Source organism: Sprattus sprattus (genome assembly GCF_963457725.1).
Source record: "Sprattus sprattus genome assembly, chromosome: 11".
Classification (NCBI taxonomy): domain Eukaryota; kingdom Metazoa; phylum Chordata; class Actinopteri; order Clupeiformes; family Clupeidae; genus Sprattus; species Sprattus sprattus.
The window spans coordinates 26,000,330-26,025,329 of NC_137909.1; the positions used below are offsets into that span (position 1 = coordinate 26,000,330).

At 43.4% G+C, this 25,000-nt stretch overlaps 2 protein-coding genes across 2 annotated transcripts in view; both read right to left on the reverse strand.

Moving 5' to 3' along the window:
* The window catches only part of mcc (MCC regulator of WNT signaling pathway), a 108,594-nt gene extending 105,512 nt beyond the window's left edge, over window positions 1-3,082 (reverse strand). Inside the window, exons 1-3 of the mRNA XM_080847066.1 lie at window positions 2,958-3,082; window positions 1,140-1,387; window positions 1-12 (exon numbers count right to left, since the gene is read on the reverse strand). The exon at window positions 1-12 is cut by the window's left edge and continues 218 nt beyond it. Coding sequence (XP_080703192.1) covers window positions 1-12; window positions 1,140-1,387; window positions 2,958-3,079 — 382 coding nt within the window. The 5' untranslated portion in view covers window positions 3,080-3,082. The remainder of the gene's footprint in view (window positions 13-1,139; window positions 1,388-2,957) is intronic.
* A 2,535-nt stretch (window positions 3,083-5,617) lies between these two features.
* The window catches only part of LOC308372388 (uncharacterized protein), a gene marked incomplete at its 5' end in the record, with an annotated part of 45,960 nt that continues 26,577 nt past the window's right edge, over window positions 5,618-25,000 (reverse strand). Inside the window, 21 exons of the mRNA XM_080847542.1 lie at window positions 5,618-5,889; window positions 6,367-6,484; window positions 8,039-8,201; window positions 9,450-9,618; window positions 10,001-10,313; window positions 10,751-10,921; window positions 11,106-11,295; window positions 11,628-11,862; window positions 12,597-12,775; window positions 12,878-13,041; window positions 13,666-13,892; window positions 15,751-15,980; window positions 18,914-19,884; window positions 19,985-20,088; window positions 21,427-21,563; window positions 21,650-21,807; window positions 22,241-22,421; window positions 22,508-22,665; window positions 23,099-23,232; window positions 23,593-23,682; window positions 24,874-24,958. Of these exons, the coding sequence (XP_080703668.1) occupies window positions 5,712-5,889; window positions 6,367-6,484; window positions 8,039-8,201; window positions 9,450-9,618; window positions 10,001-10,313; window positions 10,751-10,921; window positions 11,106-11,295; window positions 11,628-11,862; window positions 12,597-12,775; window positions 12,878-13,041; window positions 13,666-13,892; window positions 15,751-15,980; window positions 18,914-19,884; window positions 19,985-20,088; window positions 21,427-21,563; window positions 21,650-21,807; window positions 22,241-22,421; window positions 22,508-22,665; window positions 23,099-23,232; window positions 23,593-23,682; window positions 24,874-24,958 (4,355 nt within the window). The 3' untranslated portion in view covers window positions 5,618-5,711. The remainder of the gene's footprint in view (window positions 5,890-6,366; window positions 6,485-8,038; window positions 8,202-9,449; window positions 9,619-10,000; window positions 10,314-10,750; window positions 10,922-11,105; window positions 11,296-11,627; window positions 11,863-12,596; window positions 12,776-12,877; window positions 13,042-13,665; window positions 13,893-15,750; window positions 15,981-18,913; window positions 19,885-19,984; window positions 20,089-21,426; window positions 21,564-21,649; window positions 21,808-22,240; window positions 22,422-22,507; window positions 22,666-23,098; window positions 23,233-23,592; window positions 23,683-24,873; window positions 24,959-25,000) is intronic.

Below are 25,000 nucleotides of genomic sequence, written 5' to 3' on the forward strand. Positions count from 1 at the left end.
CTGATAGAGCCCCTAATGGAGAGGAACCAGAAAACAAAATGGTGAAGACCTTGGGTCAGTCCCACCTGCACAAGAACTGATCTGTTGAACACTGTTACTCAACACATCCTAGGCAGTGGGGACTCTGGGAGCGACATGGCTGGAGTCACGCCAGATCAGGGCCATGTCAGGGCCAGATCAGGGCCATATCAGGGCCGGATTTGTCTTGCAGACAGCAGTCAGCTGCCACCTGACGCCTTTGCATCCCAAAACTTGTCTTCATTTTACATATAGTCATTTAGCAGACGCTTTTGTCCAAAGCATCGTACAAGGGAGGGAAAAATCAAGCTACGAGCAATAGAGACCGAGGGTAACAATAAATACTATTTTACATAAAAAAAGTGCAGAAATGTATCTACTTAAAGTCCAAGTTAAGTACTGGTAGAAGTGCAAGCTAGGAAGGGAGGTGCCCTCTGAAGAGTTAGGTCTCATTTCAATAACTCTTTCAAATTCTCGTCCTTGGTTTCAGACTTCCAGTCTATTGTGGATACCTCATCAGTCACAAAATAGGTACCAATTCAATCAAACAACACCAACAATCTTCCACGGGTAAGCCTAAAAGAACTTATTGTAATTGTACATGTACAGTATATAACATATAATTGTATATATAAATATTATTATATATAAATGATTGCTTTGAGGCAATACGTGATTGAATAAAACATCTTATTACACATTTCCTCTATGAAACAAGCATGACCAACAGTTCCCTCTTTGCATTTAATGGTGGAGTAACAAATTCTGACCACAATCACAACATGACCGCCACGGATACTCTTAACGCTACTTGACAGACTACAAAAACAGCTTTCAGTTTTACAGTTAACTTTCCGTTAAAGTGTTCTCAAAAATCTAAAACAAGAAAGAGGAAGTAGAGAATGTTTCTGAAGGAGCTATTTTAGGAACAAAGTCACTGAAACATAACAGACCCCACGTACAGTTAGGGTTTTTTAGTGAGGGTGTGTGTGTTGTCTATGTGTGTGAGCGTGTGTGTGTGTGTGGTTATAGCAAGGTACACACATAAGCAACTCTGCTCGTCATATGTGTTTTGCACATAACTGTTCTGCCCTTCTCTGGCCCCCAAACGCCCTGCTTACCCAAGCTGTTCTCGCTGCTGGTGGGCCAGGAGGTGATGTTCTCTTGGCCCGTCTTCCGGGGGCCCGAATCTCCGGAGCGGACCGAGAGTTGGCCCTCCTCCTTGCGGATCTCGCTGAGCAGCTGTATGCGGCAGCGGGTGAAGTCCTCGAAGGAGATCTTGCCCTGCTCGTCGGCGTTCAGCTGGAACATGATCTCCGCCACCGAGTCCTCCATGTTCAGCTGCCTGCACACCATCAGAAGGTCGTTCCTTTTGGGAGAGAGAGGGGGGCAGCAGACGTAGGAGGGGGGGATAATGGACAGGAGGAGATGAGGGGGGAAGATAGAGGGAAGAGAAGGAAGTGGTAAAGGAAGAAGGAAGGTGAAAGGAGATGACAACGGAGAAATAGAGTTGTGAGGTAGAGAAGAAAAGGTGAAGTGTAGTACAGTGAACAAATAGTTCAAATCAACCACTACCCATATGCTATAAACATGTTATTAGCAACAGTGATAACGAACACATCAAAATCATTTTGATGAATGTTCTGTACAGATATCTCTTAACATGCTCATGGTTGTGACTAAATCAGAAACATCACCATCGGGAAAGAGGTCTTGACCTTCATTAAAAAGGGTGCCATTTTCCTTGCCTAAAGCAAGCACCTTTCCAGAGAGAGAAAAGCACATTAAGCTTCATTACTAGTTCATAAGCGTCATGTAATTAAAGACCACAAAGGTTACTGAGAAGCTAGCCTGTAGTGGGAAAAACTTCATAACTTTCTTCACACCAAAGGCATCTGCAGACAACAGTTTTAGAAATACTGTTTTATGAAGGCTGTGATCCATTTCGAGACTGTGCGCTCCCACAGTGACAGGCCTTGCCACAAACACACCTTTGATGTTTCCCCTGGCCCCGGTGCCATCTCCAGAGACACTGACAGGCAGATCAAAAGGCTACCTCGCTTTAGAACGCGATGAGAGTCAGTCAGTGAAGACATCACGGAGGAGGGAGTGCGTAGAAAATAACAGTTGCAGCCTCTAGCAGTTTGATAAAGACGTTCGTCAATCCCATTTTTAACAACGTTACAAAACTACTTTAATATTATATTTTAGCCGTCTTACATGAATACAGCAGATAAGACCGACTTCGATGTGTGTGTGTGTGTGTGTGTGTGTGTGTGTGTGTGTGTGTGTGTGTGTGTGTGTGTGTGTGTGTGTGTGTGTGTGTGTGTGTGTGTGTGTGTGTGTATTTGTGAGTCTAACGGTGGTCGTGGCATGTGTCCCCTGGCTAACTGTCTTAAAATAGCTCCACAAGCAATTACTCTACTAATGGATCACATCGGGTCACAGTATGCAACAACTTCAGAGTGCCATGTTGCCGTTAGAGTGCTTCAGTGGAGGTTGCAGTTAGCTCCGTCCTTTATCAACATTTCTTGCAAAGGATACAAGGTGGGACAAAGTAGGCAACACCACGTTACCTAATCACTTACTGGGCTGAATGATATCTAGGCTATCTACTAGTCTCAACACTTACAGTTTTAATATAACAGTGACCCCCCACTTCGCGATCAATTCTGTAGCCACCCTGTTCCCTGTTAAATATGTGAGCATAGCAGCTGTTGCTCATCGTTCACTGAGGCGTCAAGCAGGCAAATTCAACCAGCATCCCGATTGATTTTTATTTCTAACTTCATATGACAAAGGCCTAAGTAAAAAACTAAGGCAAAGTGTTGACACAGCTAAGTGCATTTTTTCTTTCAGAAAACCTGGACCGCAAACATCTTTCAAGAGCATATCACGCATAGCTTTATGATCTCCAGAGTTCCGTTGTTTCATTTTACCTGCTAATGTACCCATCTCCGTCGCCGTCGCAAGTCTGGAACAACCGTTTCATCCGCTCTTCCTCACCGGTGCTGGATGTGTCACTGCTGCCGCTGCTTACACTCACCTCCACCGCCGCCATGATCTACCCCGAAAAATGCTAACCCCTCTCGCTCAGCCTCTCTGAACTCCGCTTTTAACGAAGTGAATATTCGACCATTAAAAATATCATGATCTCTTTAACATCGGAACGTGGTCACTCAATAAACATAAACGGTATGTTTCTCACTCTTGTGACTGCAAAGTGTGGTCAAACTTCTGAACAGGACTGAAAACCAACGGCGGTACATGCAACTTTGAAAACTGTTGATAGAATGATGTCGAAAGGGGCTGGTCTCAACGATGCACGGTTGAAGACTACGTGGTAGCGTAGGCTACAGCGAGATTAATTTGATTGTTCTACCGATATTTTGGACTTGACGCATATGAAACTTCAAATAGGAAAACGACTATGGAGGACTAAATCTGCAATATTTACAAGTGAATGAATAAATAAATAAATGTCCACATCCATGCATTTAGACAGAAATAAATGGATAAATGTTGACAGATAGGCTTATACCTTCTGCCTACCTGCAAAGCGGAATAATGATATAACAGAATGTTTATTCAGCCATCAACATCGTGGCATATTTTATTAAGGAACTCACACTTGCTGCTCTCCGTGAGAGTTAGGGAAGAACAGACAGAGAAGGGTGATCATCCCGCTTTATAGATGAGTAATATCACACGTGACTAATGTCGTATGAGGCGCAATAGCGCCTCCTCCTGGACAAATATAATCATACATACATTCATACACAACCATTCTCAACACTCCCACTTATGAATGACATGTATACTGTTCAACTTTTACATCAAATAAACAAAACAGAACAATAAAAGAAAAACATGGCATAGTCAGTCGACAGCTTTTTACCACCTTAGAAATATTTCTAAAGTCCGTGGCTTTCTGTCTTTACAGGATTCTGAAAAATTAGTTCATGCATTCATCTCAAGTCGGTTAGATTACTGCAACGCACTCTATGCTGGTCTAACAAAACAGATGTTAAATAAACTTCAACTTATCCAAAATGCAGCTGCTAGAATAGTCACTAGAACTTCAAAATTCAATCATATCACCCCTGTTCTGAAATCTCTTCACTGGCTCCGTGTACAACAAAGGATTGAGTTTAAAATACTCCTTCTTGTGTATAAATCACTTAACGGTCTTGCCCCACCCTATATTTCCTATCTGATTTCTCTTTATGATCCATCGCGTTGTCTAAGATCCTCCCATAAATGTCTTCTCACGACCCCAAGAATTAACACCAATGCTGCACACGGTGCCTTTAGCTACTGTGCCCCAACCCTCTGGAATAGCCTACCTTTGGAGTTAAGGTCATCTCACTCAGTGCTCTCTTTCAAAAAGGGAATTAAAACTTTTTTATTTTCTACAGCCTATTCATGACTATAGTTTTTTTAGTTTATTAGTTTTGAACACTTCTTTTATTGTTTTTTTTTATCTTATTGTTTTATTTAATTTTTTAATTTTCTTTTATTTCATGTATATACATATATATTTTTTGCTAAGTGTATTTGTTTGTGTGTTTATTTTAGATAATTGAATGTTTTCTCTGCACAAAGCACATTGTGTCTATGTATACCATATGAAATGTGCTATATAAATAAACTTGAACTTGATAGTCACATGTAAACATTTTACACACCAAACATGACTCCTGCAAATTTCTTCATAAACAGTTTTCTTATATACATACCGGTATATACTTTATTTGTTTGTTTGTTTGTTCATTTTAGATAATTGAATGTCTTCTCTGCACTCAAAACACATTGTGTCTATGTATACCATATGAAATGTGCTTTATAAATAAACTTGAACTTGAAGAGTATTTTTAGTTACAAAATCCCATACACCATGCCGGACAGCCTCCCTCTCTTCATCTCCTTCTAATATATTGCATTATGATAAGGTATAAATAGGGATAAGTGTCCATATTACCTGCAATTCATTGTTTATCTAAATCAGTTGTGCATAAAGGCCCTGGTGCAGTTTTTCTCACGTGTTAGTGTCTTTTTCTACCCCTGCAGCATGTAAGATCACTGCCATCCAGTCCATACTATATCAGTAGACCGTAATAAATAGCACAACATTCTTGATTCCTGCATCATAGCAAGACTATTATAGATAGGCAGGTCTAAGAGTGTTCAATGCTGTGATGAGTAAGTAGTTGTAGTATTCTTCACTGCTGAAAGATGTTCGAAAAGATGTCACAATTAGAGCTTTCTTTAAAAATCTGAGCAATTGATAAGCAATACAAATGCACTTAATGCTGTTCATAGACTTTAATAGAAATTAATACATTTTAAAACATGCATTACCCCACCAACAGATTAAACGTTATACAGAAAGTAATTATTTATTGATGATTTTGTGAGCAAAAAGTCACAGAAGAGAAAGAAATTACTTTTTAACAGACAATGTTTAATGATTCAAAGAATTACTTTATAACAGACGATGTTTAATGATTCAAAGAGATTTATCGGAATAATAACATTCACTACATTATGTCGATAAAGAATAGTTTCTGCCCTACAGAACAAATCTTAACTGGTGAAGATGGTTTGCTCATTTAAGTATATCAAGGCTGAGCTTGGATTGATCCATCTCGCTCATGACTATTAAGGGCAAGGGTGAAAATATGAATAAAGTTTTATCCATTTATCTTCTCCACACACTTTTGTTTCTCGCAGCCGCACTCTTCGATGTAGACGTAGGAGTGGGTGATGGTTGTGCCGTTGGTACAGCGCATCTCTGCCTGTCTCTGACTTGTTTTCTGTTCTTGACAGCAAGCGCAGTGATGCATCACCGTGTTCATCTCGGACGAATACCTACAGATGGGATAGGAAAGGACACGGCAGTCAGAAAAACATGCCTTATGTGAAACGTACTGAAGACAAGACAAAAGCATAAAGTAAGACAATGACATATCAGCAATCAGAGGCTGTATACACGAATCTACAAGTAATAGTCGAATATAGCCAATTACTCTCTGCAGTTCTACTGTGTAAAGCACGTATAGTATAGTACAGTATGGTGTATAGTATTTGCGGTCCAGGCTTAGAATATAGACAATCAAACACAGTTTTACTCATTTCAATGCATCTTGATGATGTTATTAAGGTGAATGTACCTATATACTAATTAGTTTATTAATTCACTATATAAGATTATTGTATGAATTTACAAATAATAGTTATTAATTCAATACTAAGCTGGTGCCACAATTATGTGTCTTCAGACATCATTTGTGGCTTTGTGTGCATATTGTGCTGTCGGGATTTGCCAGAGGCAGCAGTCAAACCCACATGGAGGAAGTGGCGCAAGCCCCAGAGCAGGAAGTCAGCTCTACAGGAGTTGTGGAGTTACAGGCACTGATCTCCAGGTAGGCCTCCTTCTTTGAGACTTTGCAGCTCTTCGGAGTGCCTGCCAGGTGAGACAGAAAATGGAAAGTTTACATTTTACATTTAGTCATTTAGGAGACGCTTTTATCCAAAGCGACTTACAAGGATTTATACACATTTTACATTTACACTGATGGCACACTGCACATCAGGAGTAATTAGGGGTTCAGTGTCTTGCTCAAGGACAATCGAACTAGCAACCTTCTGATTACTAGTCAACTTCTCTACCTACTATACCACTGTCGCCCCAGAGGCATGTGTTACAAAAGTTAGTAACAAAAACAACCTAAAACAAGGAAATACTGAACGGGGTAAAAACAGAGATAAGCACAAAGTAATGCGCATTCGTAATTTGGAAAGAAACATCATATTTGGGTATTCTTGAATTGGCAATGTCATAACAAGCATATCGTGTTTACTCACAGATCTTGCAACATCCAGCAGCATCGGTGCGCACAGTGCCCTAAAAACCATTAAAGGTGGAAATAAAGTTGTAAGGTTTTAAAAGTTAAAAGTCAAAGGCTTATCCATCTGAGATTGGGTAGACTCAGAACACAATGCAAAGGCCAACATAAAACTGTAGATATGGGACAGATATATCACAGACTTAATGTGACATTCCAGCTTGATTCAGATGGTGTTATTTACGTACGGGTATACAGTCTTCAGTGTTGAACCTAGGACAGGTGGTTATGACCTCCATGACCACAAACTGATCATATTGTTTAGTACAGATGTATTCCAAGCAGCTATCATTGGCAGGTGACCACTTCTCACCAAGCTGTCAGTAAGAGAGGTAATTGGGAATGATTACTATGTCAAGTTACTTTTCTCATAAATCATAGAGGTAATGTTAGTGTATTTGTGTGGCAAAAAAAACAACTATGATCTAAAGGAAATGACCTCATAAGTTCTGCCTCGCGAAGGTATTGGACATATTACCATTACAGCTCATAACAGGATTATAGATTTAAATCATTCAGACCTTTTTTTATGTCAGTTGTTGTCATGTAAATTGGTCAATGATTGTAGAGTATAATGTATTTATATAAGATAAGATAAGATAAGATAAGATAAGATAAGATAAGATAAGATAAGAGGACAATACTTTCTTAATACTGTACCTCAGCTCCCCTTGCTTAGTGGGGGTACATTTCCTGTTTAGACTTAATAGTGTACTGAATAATAGCAGGTTTTCTCTGTAGATGTATTATGCGGATAATAAACTTAAAAGGCTATAATAAGTTCCCAGAACTTGCCAATATGCCTACATTGTATAGATTTCAGAGTTTTAAGAGAGCTGAAACAGCAATGATATTTGTGATCAGTGAATGACGACCCAACGATGCCTAAATATTCACTGTAATGCTACTCTTACCTGGCGTTCCGTGTTGTCGAAAACACAAACTTCTTTAGGTTCTGAGGAGTCAAAGGTAAAGCAGACTAAGGCATACATTTTCAATATAATATACTAAGTGGTATACACTGCTTTATGGTTACTTCATAAAACAAATACAACAATATGACAATAATAGATAATGTAAATATAATATATCTCCACCCTGCATTCACTTACCACATTCATACTGCATGCAGCAGTCCACAGTCTTACTAACTTTCCTTTGGCCCACTGGGCAGGTCTTGGGCTTGGAAACGCACTGGACAGGCCAGCACTCAATGGACAATGTGGCGAAGCTGCACTCACACTCCTTGCACCCATAACGCCAGGTCTCGCCAGGCTTCACAACGAATTATACACAGATGGCAAGGTCAAAGACAAGGTCAAGAAGAAGATAAGGTTAACGTAAAACATGGCAGCTTTGTCAAAGTTACCATGATTAAGAAAAAACGCTGATATCTAAGTGCAATGCCAACACATTCCAAAGGATATAACTAACATTAACTGTAAACAAATAAAAGTCCAGTCTAGCTATGCCACATCATTATTGGGGCAGGGCAGTTGTCTTTCAAACCTACCTGTTTGGGCATGCCATCAGGGCCTGTGCAAACCTCTGAAATTACAAGTTACATTTAATACATGTTAATAAAATAATACAATTTATTTCAATTTCATGTGTTTACCTTTCTGAAAACAATTTTTAACTCAGCCACATTTTCTTGTTTGAAAACAGCTGTGAAAACGTATAAAGCTCATAGTTATCGGGGGTCTAGAAGCACGAGAATCAAACAAACCCTTGTTTGCCGTGACTTACCATCGCAAGTTACACACTGATCTGAGTAGGGAGTGAAGATAGCCTCTCCTTCAGCGCAGTAACAGCCTTCTGTTTTCGTGCTGGGACACCACAGTTCATCACCCTTGCAGACTGTCTCATCTGTACAGCTGTATACATACATATCAGACATACATGAACATTAAGTAACAGCCTAGGTTAGTTTTGCTAGTGACAATAATAGGGACATACACCAAACAGAAACACAGTCTACTCCATAGGATTAGTACGTGACAACTTCACAACAGACGTAACATGTGAACACAGCTTAAGTTAGGGTGTTAGAGGTCTTAGGATAAGGACAGTATTTTTCTCATTCTGAACATGTCTATTCACCCTCTATTTGAAATACATAGCTCAATCGATTTCATAAACGCTTGTGTAGAATATAGTTCAAAATAATAAAGTTTAACATAAACATATCCACCACTAACACACTACCATAAGTGTGGTGTCATTGATTGATGTCATTGATAGTTGTTAGCTTACCTGCATGTCTTCTGTGTAACAGATCCACATGGCTTGTACACTTTATTTCCTGGACACTTCTGGTGCACTAGTAAATGGAAGAAATGGATGTAGTTTCAGTATTTCTCAGCAGTTATAAACCTATATTACAACCTAAGAATTGCTCTGACTGATACAAAATATATGTTAAAATATGTGATAAAATATGTCTGTTGCACTGTCCTTGCATAACCTGGCTGATTGTAGAAATTCTGTATAAAGTGTAAATATCGACATACCATCACAAACCCCCTCGGTAAGATTCCTCCAGTCAACACACTGTGAGTACTGCCCACAGGCCTCAGCAAAGGATTCCAGAATCCGGCAGCCTGAGCTGTTGCTACCCCCACACACGCTGTCATGGCAGGCCTTGTAGTACATCTTGTACGGCAAAACTTCACGACACTTTTCAAAAACCCTTCGACAGGAAGAAAGAGTCACAGAGTGAGTAGGTTAAGTGTAGATTTCTGTACGGTAAGGCTATACGATTCATAGCAGACGTATGGAGTTTCTTTAATCAAGAGCGCAGTGTTTCAATTTGAGAGCATTATTTATTAATTTCACATTAAGACTTTGTAATTTCCTCAAAACCTGCTCTCTCTCTCTCTCAAATAGCCCCTTCTCGCATGCAAATGTGCTTTGCTCCTGCTCAAAACTGTTTGTCTGCACTCACGTATGCTGTTATACAGATACACAGGTACACTGTTGTTCGCACGAATGCCCTGTGCTTCAGTTTGAGTCCTCCTCACTCTTAGGCTGCTTCTGTCCGATCGCAGAGCTTCTCTGTGTGCCCACGGTACTTGTCGGTGCGTTCATGGAACTTCTCTGTGTGCTCACGGTACTTGTCGGTGCGTTCATGGAACTTCTCTGTGTGCTCACGGTACTTGTCGGTGCGTTCATGGAACTTCTCTGTGTGCTCACGGTACTTGTCGGTGCGTTCATGGAACTTCTCTGTGTGCTCACGGTACTTGTCGGTGCGTTCATGGAACTTCTCTGTGTGCTCACGGTACTTGTCGGTGCGCTCATGGAACTTTTCTGTGTGCTCACGAAACTTCTCTGTGTGCTCACAGAACTTTTGCTCACCAGGAACATATGTACATTTCTGTGACCACACTTACACAAGAACGTAATTTTCGACAAGGCGCTATGGGTTGTCATAACATATACTGTAACGGGGCAGATTTTCAAACAGACAGGAGACATTGTGCTGTCTTCCTTTGCTAACAGACCATTTGAAAAATCTAATTTTTTTATGATTGGGTCTGGCCAACTGTGTGTTTGCTGACGAACTAATCATTCTAGAGGAATTATATATATTGTAAATGTGCAAGGTATGCAATGGCAAATGGGGGGACAGTTAACTTTATCTTCTTAGCATACATGGAACTTAGACAGAATTACAGTTCAAAAAGTATACACAATGTGTAAATATTCCACCCCACCCCCCTCCAAACTGTTACCTTTGCCTTTTTTGGTCTTAAATGTGGTGAGTCTTAAATGTGGTGTGAGTGTTGGGAGGGTGTTTCCTCACTTGCTTAGAATGGTCTCACAGATAGGTGGTGTGGGCTTGCAGGGAGGTGGTGGGGGCCCGGGGGGTGTTGTGGGCGGCACGGTGCATTCAGAGGCGTTCACTACCCATTGTGGAGCCGTCTCGTTGCATGACGGTTTAGTCTGGCCGTTGGGAAGGCTGCAGTCATTGGTACGGTTGTTGTCACAGTTTCCTGATTTCATCGTAAGAGAAGTGGAAATCAAAAAACGAAATGATACACTTACGCTTATACCTATCCTACCCCTATCCCCTTCCCTTACCCTAAGCAGGGTTTGTACCCAGTGTCAACCCAAGGTTCATACTCCCCCATCCCACCCCCAAACTTGTGTGAACCACATGAAATATGACGTTCTTACCACAATGGCCCTCCGTGTTGCCATGGAAGAGTGAGTTGGGCAGGGTGATGTAGAATGTAGAGCCTTTGAAAACCACTGTCGTTTTAATCTCAGGGATGTCCATTCGTAGTTCCATCCCTGTGCTTCTTATGATGTAATCACCATTAGGTGAGGTATAGGTGGGGTATACTCTTCTGCCATTTATATGTACCTACAAGTAGACAATACAGTATATCATACAATATATGCAATATGTTATGATGTGGATGCAGAGGTAACTATGACCCAAAACTATGTTTTTTACATACATTTGCATATGATTTCACATACTTACATATAAATAGACACATATTTACAAACATACGTACTGTATACTTGCATATAAATACAAACAGGATACTTATGATTTTTGCTGTGAAGCACACAGCTCTGTATGCATAGACAACAGAGAATGCACCAGGAAGTGAATCTTCAGGCACTAAGAATATTCCCAACAAGCCTGCTCACATGTTTTCCAAATTACTCACATCCTAGAATACTCACCACACCTACTTTTAGATTTCCTGGCTGTTCAAGCAGGACCTTATGTGACTTGTAGTAAACGGTTAAGTACTGTTGGCAGGCAGAGAGGCTCGAGTCGTGACAGTTGCTCTTCTTGATGTGAACGCTGAAATTGTATTTTGCTATTATCTCTTTGACTAAAACATATGTGCAGTTTCCTTGGTAAGCATAATTTCTCCCGTCAAAGGTGACATAAGGATCTCCCATTCCAGTGCATCTACCTGTGTGGGAAACATTTAACAATGTAAACCAGGAAACACAAAGCTCTTAAAATTCCCTAAAATGTGTTCATGTTCATCTTACTGAAAATATTCAATATCCATAAATGAATGTGGTTGCTATATAGTCATGTGAAGGACTGATAAACACACCAGTAATGCTCACTACCTGTCTAGGCTGTTCACTGTGTAGTTCTGTGCCCCAGGTTAACGCCATTGCCAGCAAAATGTGTTTGGTTGTTACCTAGTTAGCTCACTAGTTGTAGACAAAAGCTCTGCTATGCTTCTCTAAAGGCCCTTTGGTTTGGAGCTAAATGTGTTTTCAACCTGTTGGAATGCGGCTGCCAGCCTCCTCAGAGTCCCTTAAAATTCCCTACATCCTAATATAAAATATATCATGGTTGATGATGCCATATTCTATCATAGGTTATCAGGGTCATTACTGTGTAATGATTTAACATTATCAGCGATGACCTAGAAAGCTCCAACAATGCTCATCACCCAGGCTAATTGTCAATATTAGCGGTCATGTATTGTGACTGTCATGAAAACTTCTGAAAAATGGTCACATTACACTGGAGTTTGTAACACCCACACCATCTAAAATATTTCTGATAGATAACAATAACCAAACTCCTATGATTCACCATGGACACCTTTCATGGCATGTTTTTGATAAATGGTTCAAAGCATGTGATATCAGATCTTTGTTTCTTATTCAAACCTGTTCAACTTACATTGACACTCATAGCGGTAACAACAGCCACTCCGATCATAGACCTTTACAGGAGGGAGGCCATTTTCACACAGAGGTTTCTCAGGGGCCTGGGGGTCGCACCGCACCGGTACGGAGGACACTTCACCATTCTCACATTTGTATGTGGTGCAATTTTTAGTCCAAGTTTCTCCATGCTGTCATAAGGAGCAATAACAACCGGTTATAGATCAGCATTCTCTCTCATAACTCAGACTAAAATATTAAAATATAAAGTAAAAGAAACAAATGCCTCTCACCTTCTTTGGTGGTGTCTCATGAGAGCAAGGTATGCTAGGTGTTGAAATGGGATGAGGGGTAGTGGAATGGCAGGGCCTTGTCTCTTTCTCAACTTGACATGAAGCATTGCAATATGCAGTATAACACCAGCCACCCCCATCGGTCTTATTGTACATGTAAGAGCCTGATTTGATAAGAAAAGAGAGGAACATTCAGTATTTTTAACACATTTTTTGACTGCCAGACTTGGTTATTAATGAGAAATTTGTAAGTTGTAATTATATTTAAATTTAGAAAGACAAGTTACCTGGTGGGTAATATGTAGATCCGTATCTACAGAAGCATTCTGTTGTGCTAACAGTAGGTGTAGTTGGAGAGATTGTTGATATTGTAGTTGTGACTGTCGTTGTGCCTGTGGTGGTGGTAGTAGGACTACTTGTGGTTCCTGGCGTGGTACTTTCTGTGGCGGTCGTTGGGCTAGTTGTTGTTAGTGTGCTTGTGCTCTCTGTTGGAGTTGTTGGTGTGGGTGTGGTTGTTGTAGTTGGTTGAGATGTTGTTGTTGTGACTGTTGTTGTTGTGGTTGGGGGTGTTGTAGATGTGACTGTCGTTGTGCCTGTGGTGGTCGTAGTAGGACTACTTGTGGTTCCTGGCGTGGTACTTTCTGTGGTGGTCGTGGGGCTAGTTGTTGTAGTTGGTTGAGGTGTTGTTGTTGTGACTGTTGTTGTTGTGGTTGGGGGTGTTGTAGATGTGACTGTCGTTGTGCCTGTGGTGGTCGTAGTAGGACTACTTGTTGTTCCTGGCGTGGTACTTTCTGTGGCGGTCGTTGGGCTAGTTGTTGTTAGTGTGCTGGTGCTCTCTGTTGGAGTTGTTGGTGTGGATGTGCTTTCAGTGGTGGTAGTTGGTTGAGGTGTTGTTGTTGTGACTGTTGTTGTTGTGGTTGGGGGTGTTGTAGTTGTGACTGGCGTTGTGCCTGTGGTGGTCGTAGTAGGACTACTGGTGGTTCCTGCTGTGGTACTTTCTGTGGTGGTCGTTGAGCTAGTTGTTGTCAGTGTGCTGGTGCTCTCTGTTGGAGTTGTTGGTGTGGATGTGGTCAAAGTTGTTGTAGTTGGTTGAGGTATTGTTGTTGTGACTGTTGTTGTTGTGGTTGGGGGTGTTGTAGTTGTGACTGTCGTTGTGCCTGTGGGGGTGGTAGTAGGACTACTGGTGGTTCCTGCTGTGGTACTTTCTGTAACGGTCGTTGGGCTAGTTGTTGTTAGTGTGCTTGTGCTCTCTGTTGGAGTTGTTGGTGTGGGTGTGGTTGTTGTAGTTGGTTGAGGTGTTGTTGTTGTGACTGTTGTTGTTGTGGTTGGGGGTGTTATAGATGTGACTGTCGTTGTGCCTGTGGTGGTCGTAGTAGGACTACTTGTGGTTCCTGGCGTGGTACTTTCTGTGGTGGTCGTTGAGCTAGTTGTTGTCAGTGTGCTGGTGCTCTCTGTTGGAGTTGTTGGTGTGGATGTGCTTTGAGTGGTGGTAGTTGGTTGAGGTGTTGTTGTTGTGACTGTTGTTGTTGTGGTTGGGGGTGTTGTAGTTGTGACTGGCGTTGTGCCTGTGGTGGTCGTAGTAGGACTACTGGTGGTTCCTGCTGTGGTACTTTCTGTGGCGGTCGTTGGGCTAGTTGTTGTTAGTGTGCTTGTGCTCTCTGTTGGAGTTGTTGGTGTGGGTGTGGTTGTTGTAGTTGGTTGAGGTGTTGTTGTTGTGACTGTTGTTGTTGTGGTTGGGGGTGTTGTAGTTGTGACTGGCGTTGTGCCTGTGGTGGTCGTAGTAGGACTACTGGTGGTTCCTGCTGTGGTACTTTCTGTGGTGGTCGTTGAGCTAGTTGTTGTCAGTGTGCTGGTGCTCTCTGTTGGAGTTGTTCGTGTGGATGTGGTCAAAGTTGTTGTAGTTGGTTGAGGTGTTGTTGTTGTGACTGTTGTTGTTGTGGTTGGGGGTGTTGTAGTTGTAACTGTCGTTGTGCCTGTGGTGGTGGTAGTAGGACTACTGGTGGTTCCTGCTGTGGTACTTTCTGTGGCGGTCGTTGGGCTAGTTGTTGTTAGTGTGCTTGTGCTCTCTGTTGGAGTTGTTGGTGTGGGTGTGGTTGTTGTAGTTGGTTGAGGTGTAGTTGTTGTGACTGTTGTTGTTGTGGTTGGGGGTGTTATAGATGTGACTGTCGTTGTGCCTGTGGTGGTCGTAGTAGGACTACTTGTGGTTCCTGGCGTGGTACTTTCTGTGGTGGTCGTTGAGCTAGTTGTTGTCAGTGTGCTGGTGCTCTCTGTTGGAGTTGTTGGTGTGGATGTGGTCAAAGTTGTTGTAGTTGGTTGAGGTGTGGTTGTTGTGACTGTTGTTGTTGTGGTTGGGGTAGTTGTAGTTGTGACTGGCGTTGTGCCTGTGGTGGTCGTAGTAGGACTACTGGTGGTTCCTGCTGTGGTACTTTCTGTGGCGGTCGTTGGGCTAGTTGTTGTCAGTGTGCTGGTGCTCTCTGTTGGAGTTGTTGGTGTGGATGTGGTCAAAGTTGTTGTAGTTGGTTGAGGTGTTGTTGTTGTGACTGTTGTTGTTGTGGTTGGGGGTGTTGTAGTTGTAACTGTCGTTGTGCCTGTGGTGGTGGTAGTAGGACTACTGGTGGTTCCTGCTGTGGTACTTTCTGTGGCGGTCGTTGGGCTAGTTGTTGTTAGTGTGCTTGTGCTCTCTGTTGGAGTTGTTGGTGTGGGTGTGGTTGTTGTAGTTGGTTGAGGTGTAGTTGTTGTGACTGTTGTTGTTGTGGTTGGGGTAGTTGTAGTTGTGACTGTCGTTGTGCCTGTGGTGGTCGTAGTAGGACTACTTGTGGTTCCTGGCGTGGTTCTTTCTGTGGTGGTCGTTGGGCTAGTTGTTGTTAGTGTACTTGTGCTCTCTGTTGGAGTTGTTGGTGTGGATGTGGTCAAAGTTGTTGTAGTTGGTTGAGGTGTTGTTGCTGAAGTGGTGCTCTGTGTTGCAGTAGTTGAATGTATTACTTGAGGTTCTGTTATAGGAGAAGATGTTGAGGGAGTACCCTCTGTTCTCAAAGTAAACAAGGTAGTCGTAGTAGAAGTACTGGTGGTTCCTGGCGTGGTACTTTCTGTGGTGGTCGTTGGGCTAGTTGTTGTAGTTGGTTGAGGTGTTGTTGTTGTGACTGTTGTTGTTGTGGTTGGGGGTGTTGTAGTTGTGACTGTCGTTGTGCCTGTGGTGGTGGTAGTAGGACTACTGGTGGTTCCTGCTGTGGTACTTTCAGTGGTGGTCGTTGGGCTAGTTGTTGTTAGTGTGCTTGTGCTCTCTGTTGGAGTTGTTGGTGTGGATGTGCTTACAGTGGTGGTAGTTGGTTGAGGTGTTGTTGTTGTGACTGTTGTTGTTGTGGTTGGGGGTGTTGTAGTTGTGACTGGCGTTGTGCCTGTGGTGGTCGTAGTAGGACTACTGGTGGTTCCTGCTGTGGTACTTTCTGTGGCGGTCGTTGGGCTAGTTGTTGTCAGTGTGCTGGTGCTCACTGTTGGAGTTGTTGGTGTGGATGTGGTCAAAGTTGTTGTAGTTGGTTGAGGTGTTGTTGTTGTGACTGTTGTTGTTGTGGTTGGGGGTGTTGTAGTTGTGACTGTCGTTGTGCCTGTGGTGGTGGTAGTAGGACTACTGGTGGTTCCTGCTGTGGTACTTTCTGTGGCGGTCGTTGGGCTAGTTGTTGTTAGTGTGCTTGTGCTCTCTGTTGGAGTTGTTGGTGTGGGTGTGGTTGTTGTAGTTGGTTGAGGTGTTGTTGTTGTGACTGTTGTTGTTGTGGTTGGGGGTGTTGTAGTTGTGACTGGCGTTGTGCCTGTGGTGGTCGTAGTAGGACTACTGGTGGTTCCTGCTGTGGTACTTTCTGTGGCGGTCGTTGGGCTAGTTGTTGTCAGTGTGCTGGTGCTCTCTGTTGGAGTTGTTGGTGTGGATGTGGTCAAAGTTGTTGTAGTTGGTTGAGGTGTTGTTGTTGTGACTGTTGTTGTTGTGGTTGGGGGTGTTGTAGTTGTAACTGTCGTTGTGCCTGTGGTGGTGGTAGTAGGACTACTGGTGGTTCCTGCTGTGGTACTTTCTGTGGCGGTCGTTGGGCTAGTTGTTGTTAGTGTGCTTGTGCTCTCTGTTGGAGTTGTTGGTGTGGGTGTGGTTGTTGTAGTTGGTTGAGGTGTAGTTGTTGTGACTGTTGTTGTTGTGGTTGGGGGTGTTATAGATGTGACTGTCGTTGTGCCTGTGGTGGTCGTAGTAGGACTACTTGTGGTTCCTGGCGTGGTACTTTCTGTGGTGGTCGTTGAGCTAGTTGTTGTCAGTGTGCTTGTGCTCTCTGTTGGAGTAGTCGGTGTGGATGTGCTAACAGTGGTTGTAGTTGGTTGAGGTGTGGTTGTTGTGACTGTTGTTGTTGTGGTTGGGATAGTTGTAGTTGTGACTGTCGTTGTGCCTGTGGTGGTGGTAGTAGGACTACTGGTGGTTCCTGCTGTGGTACTTTCTGTGGCGGTCGTTGGGCTAGTTGTTGTTGGTGTGCTGGTGCTCTCTGTTGGAGTTGTTGGTGTGGGTGTGGTTGTTGTAGTTGGTTGAGATGTTGTTGTTGTGACTGTTGTTGTTGTGGTTGGGGGTGTTGTAGATGTGACTGTCGTTATGCCTGTGGTGGTCGTAGTAGGACTACTTGTGGTTCCTGGCGTGGTACTTTCTGTGGTGGTCGTGGGGCTAGTTGTTGTAGTTGGTTGAGGTGTTGTTGTTGTGACTGTTGTTGTTGTGGTTGGGGTAGTTGTAGTTGTGACTGTCGTTGTGCCTGTGGTGGTGGTAGTAGGACTACTGGTGGTTCCTGCTGTGGTACTTTCTGTGGTGGTCGTTGGGCTAGTTGTTGTTGGTGTGCTGGTGCTCTCTGTTGGAGTTGTTGGTGTGGGTGTGGTTGTTGTAGTTGGTTGAGATGTTGTTGTTGTGACTGTTGTTGTTGTGGTTGGGGGTGTTGTAGATGTGACTGTCGTTGTGCCTGTGGTGGTCGTAGTAGGACTACTTGTGGTTCCTGGCGTGGTACTTTCTGTGGTGGTCGTGGGGCTAGTTGTTGTAGTTGGTTGAGGTGTTGTTGTTGTGACTGTTGTTGTTGTGGTTGGGGGTGTTGTAGATGTGACTGTCGTTGTGCCTGTGGTGGTCGTAGTAGGACTACTTGTTGTTCCTGGCGTGGTACTTTCTGTGGCGGTCGTTGGGCTAGTTGTTGTTAGTGTGCTGGTGCTCTCTGTTGGAGTTGTTGGTGTGGATGTGCTTTCAGTGGTGGTAGTTGGTTGAGGTGTTGTTGTTGTGACTGTTGTTGTTGTGGTTGGGGGTGTTGTAGTTGTGACTGGCGTTGTGCCTGTGGTGGTCGTAGTAGGACTACTGGTGGTTCCTGCTGTGGTACTTTCTGTGGCGGTCGTTGGGCTAGTTGTTGTCAGTGTGCTGGTGCTCTCTGTTGGAGTTGTTGGTGTGGATGTGGTCAAAGTTGTTGTAGTTGGTTGAGGTGTTGTTGTTGTGACTGTTGTTGTTGTGGTTGGGGGTGTTGTAGTTGTGACTGTCGTTGTGCCTGTGGTGGTGGTAGTAGGACTACTGGTGGTTCCTGCTGTGGTACTTTCTGTAACGGTCGTTGGGCTAGTTGTTGTTAGTGTGCTTGTGCTCTCTGTTGGAGTTGTTGGTGTGGGTGTGGTTGTTGTAGTTGGTTGAGGTGTTGTTGTTGTGACTGTTGTTGTTGTGGTTGGGGGTGTTATAGATGTGACTGTCGTTGTGCCTGTGGTGGTCGTAGTAGGACTACTTGTGGTTCCTGGCGTGGTACTTTCTGTGGTGGTCGTTGAGCTAGTTGTTGTCAGTGTGCTGGTGCTCTCTGTTGGAGTTGTTGGTGTGGATGTGCTTTGAGTGGTGGTAGTTGGTTGAGGTGTTGTTGTTGTGACTGTTGTTGTTGTGGTTGGGGGTGTTGTAGTTGTGACTGGCGTTGTGCCTTTGGTGGTCGTAGTAGGACTACTGATGGTTCCTGCTGTGGTACTTTCTGTGGCGGTCGTTGGGCTAGTTGTTGTCAGTGTGCTGGTGCTCACTGTTGGAGTTGTTGGTGTGGATGTGGTCAAAGTTGTTGTAGTTGGTTGAGGTGTTGTTGTTGTGACTGTTGTTGTTGTGGTTGGGGGTGTTGTAGTTGTGACTGTCGTTGTGCCTGTGGTGGTGGTAGTAGGACTACTGGTGGTTCCTGCTGTGGTACTTTCTGTGGCGGTCGTTGGGCTAGTTGTTGTTAGTGTGCTTGTGCTCTCTGTTGGAGTTGTTGGTGTGGGTGTGGTTGTTGTAGTTGGTTGAGGTGTAGTTGTTGTGACTGTTGTTGTTGTGGTTGGGGGTGTTATAGATGTGACTGTCGTTGTGCCTGTGGTGGTCGTAGTAGGACTACTTGTGGTTCCTGGCGTGGTACTTTCTGTGGTGGTCGTTGAGCTAGTTGTTGTCAGTGTGCTTGTGCTCTCTGTTGGAGTAGTCGGTGTGGATGTGCTAACAGTGGTTGTAGTTGGTTGAGGTGTGGTTGTTGTGACTGTTGTTGTTGTGGTTGGGGTAGTTGTAGTTGTGACTGTCGTTGTGCCTGTGGTGGTCGTAGTAGGACTACTTGTGGTTCCTGGCGTGGTACTCTCTGTGGTGGTTGTTGGGCTAGTTGTTGTAGTTGGTTGAGATGTTGTTGTTGTGACTGTTGTTGTTGTGGTTGGGGGTGTTGAAGATGTGACTGTCGTTGTGCCTGTGGTGGTCGTAGTAGGACTAGTTGTGGTTCCTGGCGTGGTACTTTCTGTGGTGGTCGTTGAGCTAGTTGTTGTCAGTGTGCTTGTGCTCTCTGTTGGAGTCGTCGGTGTAGATGTGCTTACAGTGGTGGTAGTTGGTTGAGGTGTGGTTGTTGTGACTGTTGTTGTTGTGGTTGGGGTAGTTGTAGTTGTGACTGTCGTTGTGCCTGTGGTGGTGGTAGTAGGACTACTTGTGGTTCCTGGCGTGGTTCTTTCTGTGGTGGTCGTTGGGCTAGTTGTTGTTAGTGTACTTGTGCTCTCTGTTGGAGTTGTTGGTGTGGATGTGGTCAAAGTTGTTGTAGTTGGTTGAGGTGTTGTTGCTGAAGTGGTGCTCTGTGTTGCAGTAGTTGAATTTATTACTTGAGGTTCTGTTATAGGAGAAGATGTTGAGGGAGTACCCTCTGTTCTCACAGTAAACGAGGTAGTCGTAGTTGAAGTACTGGTGGTTCCTGGCGTGGTTCTTTCTGTGGTGGTCGTTGGGCTAGTTGTTGTTAGTGTGCTTGTGCTCTCTTTTGGAGTTGTTGGTGTGGATGTGGTCAAAGTTGTTGTAGTTGGTTGAGATGTTGTTGTTGTGCCTGTGGTGGTTGTAGTAGGACTACTTGTGGTTCCTGGCGTGGTACTTTCTGTGGTGGTCGTTGGGCTAGTTGTTGTTAGTGTGCTTGTGCTCTCTGTTGGAGTCGTCGGTGTGGATGTGCTTACAGTGGTGGTAGTTGGTTGAGGTGTTGTTGTTGTGACTGTTGTTGTTGTGGTTGGGGGTGTTGTAGTTGTGACTGTCGTTGTACCTGTGGTGGTCGTAGTAGGACTACTTGTGGTTCCTGCCGTGGTACTTTCTGTGGTGGTCGTGGGGCTAGTTGTTGTCAGTGTGCTTGTGCTCTCTGTTGGAGTCGTCGGTGTGGATGTGCTAACAGTGGTGGTAGTTATATAAGGTGTTGTTGGTGTAGTGGTGCTCTGTGTTGTAGTTGTTGGTCCAGTTGTAATTCTTGTGGTTGTGGTCACAGTCGGTGTAGTTGGAGTGATTGTTGAAGTTGTTATCGTGCTCTCTGTGGTAGTTGATGGGATTGTTGTACTTGGACATGTGCAGCATATGACACGTATCTCATAATTACGGCAGGTTCCATTGGACTGGTCTTTGTTTCTGCAGGTTAATCCTGAAGTACCACATGTGATATTTTGGCCAAGTTGTTTTATGGGAGTCAATGGAAGCTCTTTGGCCCTACACTCGACCTTTCCATAAGTATGGCATGTGATGTTTTCCAGTGTTTCAATGTCCTCTCCGTCTACTCCATCATTTGGATAACTCTTGTCTATCCAGTCGGTCCATTCACACACTGGTTTGTACGGACAAGCTGTAGTAGTTGAGCCTGTTGTCTGAGTGCTTGTGATTTCAGTGGATGTACTTGTTTGTTGTGTTGTTGTTGTTGAGGCTGATGTCGGGGTTGTTGTAGTCGGACCTCCAGTTGATTCTGTAGTGGTACTTTGTGTGGTGGTCGTGGGGCTAGTTGTTGTCAGTGTGCTTGTGCTCTCTGTTGGAGTTGTTGGTGTGGATGTAGTCAAAGTTGTTGTAGTTGGTTGAGGTGTTGTTGTTGTGACTGTTGTTGTTGTGGTTGGGGGTGTTGTAGATATGACTGTTGTTGTGCCTGTGGTGGTTGTAGTAGGACTACTTGTGGTTCCTGGTGTGGTACTTTCTGTGGTGGTCGTTGGGCTAGTTGTTGTTGGTGTGCTTGTGCTCTCTGTTGGAGTCGTCGGTGTGGATGTGCTAACAGTGGTGGTAGTTATATAAGGTGTTGTTGGTGTAGTGGTACTCTGTGTTGTAGTTGTTGGTACAGTTGTAATTCTTGTGGTTGTGGTCACAGTAGGTGTAGTTGGAGTGATTGTTGATGTCGTTATCGTGCTCCCTGTGGTAGTAGTCGGGATTGATGTACTTGGACATGTGCAGCATCTGACACGTATCTCATAATTCCGGCAGGGTAAATCGGACTGGTCTCTGTTTTTGCAGCTGAATCCAGAAGGACCACATTCCACTACTTGGCCAAGTTCTTTTATGGGAATCATTGGAAGCTCTTTGGCCCTACACTCGACATCTTCATAAGTATGGCATGTGATGTTTTCCAGTGTTTCAATGTCCTCTCCGTCTACTCCATCATTTGGATAACTGTTGTCTATCCAGTCGGTCAATTCACACACTAATTCGTACGGACAAGCTGTAGTAGTTGAGCCTGTTGTCTGAGTGCTTGTGATTTCAGTGGATGTACTTGTTTGTTGTGTTGTTGTTGTTGAGGCTGATGTCAGGGTTGTTGTAGTCGGACCTCCAGTTGTTTCTGTAGTGGTACTTTGTGTGGTGGTCGTGGGGCTAGTTGTTGTCAGTGTGCTTGTGCTCTCTGTTGGAGTTGTTGGTGTGGATGTGCTAACAGTGGTGGTAGTTGGTTGAGGTGTTGTTGTTGTAACTGTTGTTGTTGTGGTTGGGGGTGTTGTAGTTGTGACTGTTGTTGTGCCTGTGGTGGTGGTAGTAGGACTAGTTGTGGTTCCTGTAGTGGTACTTTCTGTGGTGGTCGTTGGGCTAGTTGTTGTTGGTGTGCTTGTGCTCTCTGTTGGAGTAGTCGGTGTGGATGTGCTAACAGTGGTTGTAGTTATATGAGGTGGTGTTGTTGGTATAGTGGTGCTCTGTGTTGTAGTTGTTGGTGCAGTTGTAATTCTTGTGGTTGTGGTCACAGTAGGTGTAGTTGGAGTGATTGTTGATGTCGTTATCGTGCTCCCTGTGGTAGTAGTCGGGATTGATGTACTTGGACATGTGCAGCATCTGACACGTATCTCATAATTCCGGCAGGGTAAATCGGACTGGTCTCTGTTTTTGCAGCTGAATCCAGAAGGACCACATTCCACTACTTGGCCAAGTTCTTTTATGGGAATCATTGGAAGCTCTTTGGCCCTACACTCGACATCTTCATAAGTATGGCATGTGATGTTTTCCAGTGTTTCAATGTCCTCTCCGTCTACTCCATCATTTGGATAACTGTTGTCTATCCAGTCGGTCAATTCACACACTAATTCGTACGGACAAGCTGTAGTAGTTGAGCCTGTTGTCTGAGTGCTTGTGATTTCAGTGGATGTACTTGTTGGTTGTGTTGTTGTTGTTGAGGCTGATGTCGGGGTTGTTGTAGTCGGACCTCCAGTTGTTTCTGTAGTGGTACTTTGTGTGGTGGTCGTGGGGCTAGTTGTTGTCAGTGTGCTTGTGCTCTCTGTTGGAGTCGTCGGTGTGGATGTGCTTACAGTGGTGGTAGTTGGTTGAGGTGTTGTTGTTGTGACTGTTGTTGTTGTGGTTGGGGGTGTTGTAGTTGTGACTGTCGTTGTGCCTGTGGTGGTCGTAGTAGGACTACTTGTGGTTCCTGCTGTGGTACTTTCTGTGGTGGTCGTTGGGCTAGTTGTTGTTAGTGTGCTTGTGCTCTCTGTTGGAGTCGTCGGTGTGGATGTGCTAACAGTGGTGGTAGTTATATAAGGTGTTGTTGTTGTAGTGGTGCTCTGTGTTGTAGTTGTTGGTCCAGTTGTAATTCTTGTGGTTGTGGTCACAGTCGGTGTAGTTGGAGTGATTGTTGATGTCGTTATCGTGCTCTCTGTGGTAGTAGTTGGGATTGTTGTACTTGGACATGTGCAGCATCTGACACGTATCTCATAATTACGGCAGGTTTCATTTTTGGACTGTTCTCTGTTTTTGCAGCTGAATCCAGAAGGACCACATTCCACCTTTTGGCCAAGTTCTTCTAAGGGAATCATTGGACGCTCTTTGGCCCTACACTCGACATCTTCATAAGTATGGCATGTGATGTTTTCCAGTTTTTCAATGTCCTCTCCGTCTACTCCAAGCTTTGGATTACTGTTGTCTATCCAGTCGGTCCATTCACACACTAATTCGTACGGACAAGCTGTAGTAGTTGAGCCTGTTGTCTGAGTGCTTGTGATTTCAGTGGATGTACTTGTTGGTTGTGTTGTTGTTGTTGAGGCTGTTGTTGGGGTTATGGTTGTTGTTGTTGTTGTTGTGATGGTCTGGGTCGTTGTCGGCGTGGCTGGCAAAAAAACATGATACAAATGGTAAAAAAATTAAGATCTATTGTTTGTCAAGTTTCTATACACTTCCAGTGACAAAGAGGGCTACGATTATTTAACAAAATTAGTAATTACAGACAAATGACGTGATATAGCATTTCCAGATAAATAGGTTATCAAACATATTCTAAACATGACATAGTGAATGTAATAAGACACAACTGAATAAGCTCATCATTTCAGAGCGTGCTACTGCAATACGTTATGCTATTTGCATTATCCTCAGAGCAAAGTTTTTAAATATGTAATTGCTTCATTCAATTCATTGAATTAATTCATCAATTAATTTATGTTAAAGTTATACATAAAAAGAGATCAGATGGTTCAGGCTCTGTGCTCTGTAAAGCGCCTTGAGACAATTTTATTGTTTTGGCAGTATATAAATAAAATTCAATTGAATTGAATAAGGAAAGAGAGATAATAAAAAAACAAGTTCCAAGTTGAACTTAAAACAGTAATTTCCCCATGATCATAGATATATAAAAGTAATTTTTCCATTGTCTAGAATCTAGAATTCTCATTGATATATGTTGGCACACAATAACAAGATAAACACCCTGGTTGCAGAACGTACAGCAGTTTGTTAAAAAACACAGGTGTCATCTACCCATCACCAAAGGTGCAGACTAGTGTGTCGAAACAAGAAGGCATGAAACAGAAATCCTAATATTCTGCCGTTTTCTTTTAGGGTTTCTGTGACAGTTATTAAATGGGCGTTATTTAGTTATTGTTGTTGTCTTTCAACGTATCATAACAGCAATGTTATGGAGGAACATGGATTCCTTGTGTTTAAGTCCATTATATGTGTCATGGTTGATAGTTCCTGTTTCATGCATTTCTTTACTTTGTGTTGGCAGAAGAAAGAAGAAAAAAGTGTAAGGCTCACACACTGTGTCAGTCATTGTTTGTGATGTGCACAGAAATTAAATGTTTTTTGATGAAGAGAGAGACCACTATTTGAAATTCCTAAATGACGGAAACAGAACTTACTTGTGGTGAATGTGAAAGGTGTAGACGGTGTTGTCGTAGTCGGACAATCATAGATACGCCTGGTCACAGTTGCATTCACACAGAGAGCTTCTAAACAGGATCCTGCTCCATCATTTGTTTTGTAGATTGTTTCTCCGGGGGAATATATTGTCCCGTTGTACTCACAGCCGCACGCTTCAAGTGGTACACACGTCATGTTTTTCTCCTCAAAGTAAGGACTCTCAATAGGGCAGTTGGGAAAGCATCCTAAAAACATGTGTGGAAAAAAAAATCAACAACACAAGTATA